This window comes from Lolium perenne, chromosome 7 (assembly GCF_019359855.2).
Source record: "Lolium perenne isolate Kyuss_39 chromosome 7, Kyuss_2.0, whole genome shotgun sequence".
NCBI lineage: Eukaryota > Viridiplantae > Streptophyta > Magnoliopsida > Poales > Poaceae > Lolium > Lolium perenne.
Window position 1 is genome coordinate 58,655,667 of NC_067250.2, and position 9,155 is coordinate 58,664,821.

The 9,155-nt window shown below is 57.3% G+C and overlaps 1 protein-coding gene across 1 annotated transcript; it reads right to left on the bottom strand.

The window, feature by feature from the left end:
* Positions 1-330: 330 nt before the first annotated feature.
* LOC139833589 (uncharacterized) lies at positions 331-4,104 on the bottom strand. Its single transcript, XM_071823905.1, has 3 exons — positions 4,078-4,104; positions 1,260-1,410; positions 331-1,022 (listed from the first exon to the last, which is right to left on the bottom strand). Exons 1-3 carry the CDS (start codon positions 4,102-4,104, stop codon positions 439-441), a joined length of 762 nt encoding a protein of 253 aa, XP_071680006.1. The 3' UTR covers positions 331-438.
* Between the last annotated feature and the right edge of the window lie 5,051 nt (positions 4,105-9,155).

The following is a 9,155-nucleotide window of genomic DNA, read 5'->3' on the forward strand; positions in this document are numbered from 1 at the left end:
TTCCGACAGCCGGCTTCCGACCAGCTACAGACCGCAACCCGGCTGTCCGGCTGGCGGGAGTAAGGCCTAGGGAGCCGGCACGCGAAAAACGACTAAGGGAAAGAGTAAAAGCGAGTTGACTTGCAACTTTTCCTATAAGTGCCGGATTGCCAAATTCAGCTCGTTCGACTGAAATACTATCGGCCTCACCCAGCGGCCCGCTCTTGATCCGGCGACGGACCGCAAGTCGGACGTACGACCGGCAAGGGCACAGCCAAAGAGTGGGGCGGATGGGAAAAAGCGAACGAGTCGAAAGAAAGCAACTCGGCACATAATTGGTTAACAAACACATTAAAGTGTGGCATAATTAAAAGGCGATAATATTGTCTTACATCTGCACCCGGCATCCCGGGGATTTAATAAATTGTCTTGCAAAAGAACAACTGAAAAGCAGGAAATCTAAGCCGGAGGGGCATCAGTGGAGCCGGCGGCCGGGTCGTCCTCAGGCACACCTTCCGCCTCCTCATCATCCAGGTATTCTCCATCGGATGGAGGAGGGTTCGGGTCCGCGACGAAGAGCGCCTTGTCGACGAAGTCGGCGATGGTGCTGGCTCGAGCAAGGCGGGCGGCCTTGAAGTCGGCTGGGAGCTTGTCCTCCACGCCGGCTCGCCGGAACTCAAGCTGCCCCAGGTCCACCTCGTTGTACCAGGAGAGGACGAAGGACAGCGCCATATCGGCACCGGCGCGCGTGGCCGACTCTTTCCAGTCGAGGAAGCGGTCCGGCGCCTGCTCCATCGAGGAGATGAGGCCGGAGATGTCTTGCGGCGCCGCCTCCCCAGGCCACAGCATGGGCACCAGCTCTTCGGCCGCCTTCCGCAGCTCCCAGCCGAGCTTGGTGACGGGCTCGATGCGGGCAGCCATGGACGCCAGATGGTCCTCCATGGAGAAGTACTCCGAGCTGCCCTCGCCGGTTTCCCGCCTCCTGGAATCGCGCGCGACGCCAACGGCTGCCAAAGCCGCCTCCTGCGTCTCCGGGAAGGCCGCTGCAAGAAGAAGAAGCAAGTCAGAAACCATCAAAGCCGAAATAAGCTGAAAAATGCAAATTTTCGAAGTCCTAAACCAAAAGGAAAAGCCTGGCGGCAGTCGGCAAGAACCGACTGCCGCCAGCCCGAAGATGAGGGTAGCGAAGAAATAAGAAGTTTCTGCTGCCGGCTACCAACGAAAGTCGGCAGTCGACAGCCGAAAGCCGGCAAAGGGAAGGAACATAAAGATGCACTCACCCGCCAAGCCGCGATCAAGCGCGCTGAAATCGTCGGTCCAACGCTTGGCGGTAGCCGTCAGCTCCGTGGACTTGGCAGTGACCTCCTCCTGTAGCGCAAGCCGCTGCTTCTCCACCTCCGACAGCCGCCGGCTCAGATCATCCACCTTCTCCTTCTCCGCCGTCCTGAGGGAGTTGAGCTCGGTGATGTGGTTCTTCTCCAGCAGGCGCAGCCGTGTCAGCTCCTGCTCAGCCAGCTTGAGCTTGCCTGCGGCAGATCGGCCCGCCTCCTCGCTCTCGGCGCACTGCGCGCGAGCGGCTCGGAGATCCGACTCCAGCTGCGGGACCTTGGCGGCCTTAACTGCGAGGCAGCCGGAAAGAAATATCAGCCAACCAAGATTAAAAAGAAAATAAGACATCAAGTCGAAAGAAGCATAGAGCTTACCCTTGACAGCCTCCAGCTCGCGAGCCAAGCCGGCTCGCTCGATCTTAGCCTTGTGGTAGCTGGTCACCACCTGGTTGTACAAGAAGGTGCGCCGCTCCTCAACCGTCTGAAAGAATCAGTTGTTTAGACGAAACCTGAGCCGGCTTCAGGCAGCCGACCCACGTCTCGGAGGGCTACCAGGACAAGAAAATTGCAAAAGAAAAGAAACACACCTTCTCAGCATCCTCCAGCGTCGCCAGTTGGGCAAGGGTCTCGGCGGCCTTGGTCTTGAGGCTGGCCCGATAGCCGGAGAAAAGCATCTTCATGGGCGCCGTGCCAGGCTGCCCCTCCCGGCTGAGTACCTCGCAGGAGTTCGCCTGATGCCATGCCCTCTCCATGGTTCCTGCCGAGCCGAAGCTGGAGTCGGAGGCGGACGGCACAGCCACCAGCCGGGCACCCTTGGCCACATGAAGGCCCTCAGACGGGCCCGCTGCGCCCTCCGTCCTCACCAGCGCGCGCGAGTCGGCGCCCTCCGTGCGCGCCGGCTCGTCCCTCGCCGGCTCCTGCCTGGTCGGCTCGTCCCTCGTCGGCTGCGGCGGCGGCGTCGCTCCGGGCGCAGCGGATGGCCCAGCCCGGCCCGGTTGTCTCCGGCGCCCGGGCGCCCTCCGGACTCTCGTCCAACTCCACCACGGTGGGCCTGCTGCCGGCTCCGGCCGCAGGCGGCGCGGCCCCGCGCCGCCCGTCCTAGGAGCAGCCCCGCCGGCTCCGGCCCCGGCTGAAGGCGGCATGCCCCGCCCGGCCCCAGCCGGCTGGGTCCAGAAGAGGCGTCCGGCGCGGGAACATGTCGTCCAGCGTCGGCTGCCGCGTTGGTTCGACCCGCATGCCGCGATCGGGCGCGGAGGCCAGCGGCACGGCAAAGGAAGACGCCCCTGTCGCAGGCGGCGGCGGCGTAGGTGCGCGCGAGGAAGGCTGTGGCGTCTGCTCCCTCCTCTGGCGCGGAAGCGGCGACACCACGCGTGGAGCTTGCCGGGAGCCGCCGCCCTGGGCAAACTTGATAGGGGCCCTAGCCGGATAAACAGAAAGATAATAAGCACAAAAGTAAGGAAAGAAAAGGAATCAAACAAGAAAAAGGGAGAGAGAGCTCACCCGGCTTGCTCCGGGACCTTCTTCGGCTGATGCCGGCGCTGTTTCTTCGCCCTCGACTCCGCGGCGGCGGTGGAGCCGGCTCTCTTCGTGCCCTTGGGCGCCGAAGTCGCCGTGGCGCTTGGCGGCCTCGTGCGCAGAGGCACGGCGGGGATTGGCCCCGTGCCGGACGTCGCCGGCTCCTCCTCCTCCTGGTGCTCTGGTGAAGGGCGGATTGTGCTCCCTGGCCGCCTAGATCAGGCGCTGCGGCAGGTCGTCGTCATCGCCGGCATGGTCGCCGGCTTGGTCAGCCGGATCGACGAGATCCGGCGTCCACCTCTTCGTCGCCAGGTCGCCGTCCTCGGCGTTACGGCGCTCAAACCTAGAAAGACAGAAAAACATGAGCATAGCCGGAAGTCGGCAGAAGAAAAAGGAAGTCGGCCTCGCAGCCGCAAGCCGGAAAATGGCAAAGACACGAAGCTTACCCGCGCCGGTGGATGCTTCCTGTCGCAGGGCACCAGCCCGTAGCTCCAGTCCTCCGCCAGGTTCGCCTTGGTGATGTGGTTCACCCGGCTGGCCACCTGGGCCTTGGTGAGCGGCACCTTGGACGTCCGGTTCGGATCGAACCGGCCGGACATGTGCCCGATCTTGTGGGTGCGCATCTGGAGCGGCAGCACCCGGCGCTCGGCGATGGTGCAGAGAAGATCTTCGGCAGTCAGCCCGCCAGCGGTGGCTGTCGCCAGGAGATCCCAGAGCAGGTTCACCTCGGTGTTCTGGTCCGTCGAGCGGGCGTTGTGGCTGGCTTGATCCGGCCGACTGGAGGAGCCGGATTGAACTCCGGCAGGTTGATCCGGTCGACGAGCTCCCCCTCGTTGCGCACGTAGAAGAATGACATTTGCCAGTTCTTCACCGAGTCGACGGTGGGGATCTTGGGGAAAGGCGTACCAGGCCGGGTGTAGATCGAGGCGGCGCCGCAGGCTCGCAGGCGGCCGTCGTTGGTCTGCGCCTTCAAGAAGAAGAGCCGGCTCCAGAAGTCGATGTCGGGCCACAAGCCGGCGTAAGCCTCCATGAACGCTACGAAGCAGCTCAGGAGGACGCACGCGTTGGCCGGCAGGTGGTGCGGCTGAAGGCCGAAGTGGTCGAGGAATTGCCGGAAGAACGGCGAAGCCGGCAGACCCAGCCCGCGGTCGAGGTGCGCGCCGAAGACGACGCGCTCGCCGTTCCTCGGCTCGGGCTCCGTCTCCTCGCCGGGCACCCGCGTGATGACCGACTGCGGGACTCGCCGGAGGCGTACCAGGCGCTCGATGTCGTCCTCCCGCATGTAGGAGCCCCTCCACGATCCACTGGGGGACGCCATTGACGAGGTCGAGGAAGAAGATGACCAGGAGAGGCTGAACGGCGAGGAAGAACCTTGCGATCGCGGCGGCGACAGCGGCGGCTGAGGACGCTCCGTCGAGACGCGCGGCCCCGTGGCGCCGGATTGGCGGGGTGGCGGCGGCGGATCGGTGGAGATTCGCCCGCCGGAGTTCGCCAGCGGAAGATGTTCGCCGGAGCAGCAGCGAGCTCGAGCGCGCAGAGGATAGCGATGGGAGCAAGAGTGCGAGGAAGAAGAAATGGCAAGTGGCCGCCTCGAGGCGCCCCCCCGCGGCATTTATAGCCACCCGACGCGGGCGGTTGGCCTCCAAGTGGCGGTCGTGGGCCGTAACTCCTCCCACGTCGCCGGATTTACTGCGCCGTAACTGCGCCGTAACTCCTCCCACGTCCACGACGGTTACCGAAAACGGCCACACCACGTCGCCCACTACCGCACCGGATCCGGGGGAACATTGATGTGACCAGACGAACCGACCACCGGGCCAGGCGTCAGACCCGTCAAGTCGGGCGCAGGACCCGAGGCGGCGGAGACTCCGGCGCGCCGCAAGCCGGAGCCGGACCAAAAGTTCCACTCAAGCCAAAATTCATCAGCAAGGCGGAGGCGCCGTCAGATCTTGCAAGAAAGCAAAAACTGTACAAGTGTAAAAAGCGGCCGGCTGGGAAGCAGCCGGCAGGAACGAGCCGGATGAGGGCGCAGCCGGCTGAATGGAAATTCTCAGTCGGCCCCTCCAAGTGCCGTCTAATATATTCGAGAAGCCAGGAAAACCTGCCTAGGTCCTTCTGGGCGCAGGACCTTGCCAGCTTCGGGGGCTAATGTCGGGGGGAAGACCCCGGATAGGGCAATGGACGCGGAGCAGCCGGCTGGCCGCTGGCCGGCTCGCGGCAAAGGCCGGCTGAGGAGCAGCCGGCTGGCGCCGTGGCCGGCTGGTCCGGAAGCCGGCTGGCTCTAGGTCCTAGTCGGCCTGGCTACGGCCACCAATGCTGTAGCTGGGCCGGCTTCTACAAGCCATATCCGACTGGGGTTTGTACCTCAGACCGACTCGAGGCTGGCGAGTCTTGCACTGGAAGGAACCGGGTTGGTGATCCGGGTTCCTAAAGTCCACGCTGACTCCATCTTCCGTAAAGCGCGGGGCACTGTGGAGCAATAGTGCCGCGCGATGGACAGGCCGTCAGGGCTTACGACGATCCGTACTGGCTACAGTGGCTGACGGCGACAGGGACACCTCCTCCATACCGCTGACCGTGGCAGCCGGATGGGACAGGCCACGATGCCTCAACCACTCCTGACGTCACCGCCTCGGGAAGGAGCGGAAGCCGAAGCCGGCCCAGCCGGCCAGTAAACTATAGGGTCTTATATGTAAAGTGCCGGTGCCTATATAAGCCGCACTACCCCCTCTCGTGCAGGGGATCGATCATTTATTGCTTTCACCTACCTACAGAGCTGCCCTGTGAGAGAGACCATCGTCTTCCTTAGCCTCTCAGGGCCAGCCGGACACAGCTCTAGGAGCACCACTGTACTGTGTGATCATCATATACACTCATAGCAGGAGTAGAGGTTTTACCTCCACCGGAGGGCCTCGAACCTGGGTACGTCGCCGTGTCGCTCGTGCCCATACCCGCTTCCGGATACCGCCGTGAGATCCCTCAGGAACCACTTCGATTAGCCACCCTATGGCATATGCCGTGACGATACCACGACATGGACACACACCCAACATAAGTATTGCAATGTGATCCAGTCACAAAGTTCAGCATTGCGATAACTAAAAATATTGTAACATACTCCTTAGACGTGAGATCATATCTAATCGGTATCACCAGAGGCTACCCTGACTGCATCAACCGTCACACCGTAACATGGTGGATCATAAAAGTGACTATTAGATATTCCAAAGGGATGCACTGAGGCGTATGGATCAAGATCAATATTTGTCCATCCACATGGCGGGTAGGTACTCTGGGCCCACTCGATGATATTACATCTATGAAGTTTGCAAGCATGTGACTAGGTCACGAGAATGTGGTATCCCACAATTGAGTAAATGTGTTTGTCGGTAACGAGATCGAACTAGGTACGGAGATACCAAAGATTAGGTCTCGGACAAACTAATCGTGGAAAAATATATGGTGCCCCGGGAATGAGTAAATGACCAATTACAACTAAGAAAGGATGCCCTACACGAGTATATGAATGATTGGTGCGAAAAAATATATGTTTTCACGCGCCAAAGGAACAATTCAATGAGTGTGTTCAAATTTTCAGAAGCTCTTTGAGAGGAGTTTGCTCAAATAACAAGAAATTTGTAGTGGGGAGATGAATTGGACAGATGAAAAACACACTGGAAATCCTCGGATAAAATTATCTGTAGTATTTTGGAGGACTAGGATTCAGAGTCTGCAGATTGTTTAAGCAATCCATGCTTTCTAGGCAAGCCTGGATGCTGCTAGCATTTCCAAACAGTCTATGTGCTTGTTTAATCTAAATATTACTCTAATACTGAACTTACTAACACTGCTTTTATACATAACTCCTCTCGAGGTTGGCAGGGAATTTGCCACCGGCGTGAGCTCCTGAAGAAGGGCGTGATTTGGAGAGTACAATGGGGTTCAAAATCAGAATTTTGCATGACAATTGGATCCCTAGGTAAATCTGAAGGCCTCAAGAAAGATTAGTGTTTGTAGATACCGACAGGTCTTGTTCGTTATCGACATCAACTCCATGATGTGGAAGGAGAACCTAATCAGGACCATGTTTTGCAACTATGATGCTGAAGAAATCATCTGCATTCGACTTCCACACTCTCATGAAGAAGACTACATTGCTTTGCACTTTGAAAAGCAAGGTATCTTCGATGTCCAGAGCGCATTCATGCGAGCCGTTCTTCAAAAGTCTTAGAATTTCAGCACAGGTCAGCAAGGAACCAAACCAGAGGAGTTTGACATGTCTGATATTTTATCTCTAAAGCAAAGGTTCCCCAAAAGGTGAAATTTTTCAAATGGAGGTTAGCCGTGGAAGCACTTTCTGTCAACAAAAATAGATGCTTATGAAATATAACAACCGATCCACACTAGTAGGAAAACGCTTATAGGTGAGATCTTAGTTTTGTGGCGCACAAGTCAACAATGCGCCACATAAATGTTTTTTGTGGCGCACCAGCCACTGTGCGCCACAAAAATAGCTTATTTTTGTGGCACAGTGCTAGACCATGCGCCACAGAAACAAGGTGGGTCCCACATCCTGCCACCACCAATAATTGGTGTCGTTATTTCTGTGGCGCATAGGAATTGGTGCGCCACATAAATAAGTGTTTCTATGGCGCACTGGTTCCGGTGCGCCACAGAAATAGGTGATTTTGTGGCGCACATGTGCTGGTGCGGCACAGAAATAGCCCCTCTATATCATGTCGTACCCCCTCCCTCGCCCGTACCCCCTCTCTCCCCTCTACCTACCGCGCGCGCTGCCGCCTTCCATGGCGAGCGCTGCCGTCGCCGCCGCCGCCTTCCTCCGCGACGGCCGCATGCCGCCACGCTCCACCCATCCCCGCCACCAGCAGCATAAGCCGCTGCGGCGTGAAGGAGCAGGGGCCGCCACATCAAGGAGGAGGGGCCGGCGTCGCGTCAAGGAGGAGGAGCCGCCGCGTCCTCCTCCTCCTGCACCCATGCAGTCGTCATCAACCTCCTCCTCCACCCATGTCGTCGGTGAGCTCCACCTCTCCCCTCCCCTCCCCCGCTCTTGCCCGGCCGCCTCTGGCCTTCGTCGATGTCGGCGAGGTGGGGATTTGATCGGCCTCGTCGAGCTCTACAGTATCCCCTTATTCGATTTGATTTCCCCGGCCTAAATTTCTCGCCTACGACCCTAGTAACCCTAGTACTCGCCGGGGTCCTGGCCGCCTTCGCCGGCCTCTGCTCCGGCTGATACCGGCCACTTCTAACCCTAGTACTCGCCGGGGTGCTGGCTACTGATGATGTTGTGCTGCGGTGACTACTCCATCCTCGACGCCGGCGGGATGGTGATGCGGACGCAACCCCGACGTCGACTATTTCGTCCCTGACTCTGTGAGCTATTTCCGCTACTCTCTCACTTTCTATGGCCTTGTGTTAATCCAGATGGTGCTAGTGGCTCGGTTATTAACTTGCTGATATGTTGCTTATGCCATTACAAGTATATATCCTCTGATAAGACATATGGAGTGTGGTTGGCAATGTGGGGTATTTTTTATATTACTTGGTTGGCCTGAGATTATTTCCTGGACCCCAAGTAATTCCCTAAGTTTATATATATGGATTTGGTTGCTCTATTGTGGGTATATAGATGTGGTGCCCCATTTAAATCATGATTCAGTACCAACATAAGTAGTCATGCTTTACTTGCTGTTATATACTTGTCAGGCCCCTATTTGGATGATTTGTTCATCCAGGCATATGTGATGATGTTGCTTGTTAGTAATATCCTTATGTTGGTATTGCTCTCAATGGCCAGATGGTGTTGGAGTGTTGGGACTGCTGTGATTTTTCTTGAGCTTGGTTAAACTGATAAGAACAACTTGGATAAGAACAGATACTAAAATGTGTGATTTAAATGGCATGCTTATGATGGTTGCACTCAGCCAATGATGCAAAGGCTGAGGCAAAAACTGATAAGAACAACAGCTATGCTTGATGTCTTAGCTCAGCCAATGATGCAAAGGCTGAGGCAAAAACTTGGATAAGATCAGATACTAAAATGTGTGATTTAAATGGCATGCTTATGATGGTTGCACTCAGCCAATGATGCAAAGGCTGAGGCAAAAACTGATAAGAACAATAGCTATGCTTGATGTCTTAGCTCAGCCAATGATGCAAAGGCTGAGGCAAAAACTTGGATAAGATCAGATACTAAAATGTGTGATTTAAATGGCATGCTTATGATGGTTGCACTCAGCCAATGATGCAAAGGCTGAGGCAAAAACTGATAAGAACAACAGCTATGCTTGATGTCTTAGCTCAGACAATGATGCA

What these genes read in the sequence shown, in the direction of transcription:
- LOC139833589 (XM_071823905.1), bottom strand. Translation starts at nt 4,104, where the DNA reads ATGCGGGAGGACGACATCGAGCGCCTG. An exon ending in AGGACGACATCGAGCGCCTG is followed by an intron (nt 1,411 to 4,077) that starts GTACGCCTCCGG and finishes ACGGCGGAGAAG; the next exon opens with GAGAAGGTGGATGATCTGAG. An exon ending in GCTTGATCGCGGCTTGGCGG is followed by an intron (nt 1,023 to 1,259) that starts GTGAGTGCATCT and finishes TTCTTCTTGCAG; the next exon opens with CGGCCTTCCCGGAGACGCAG.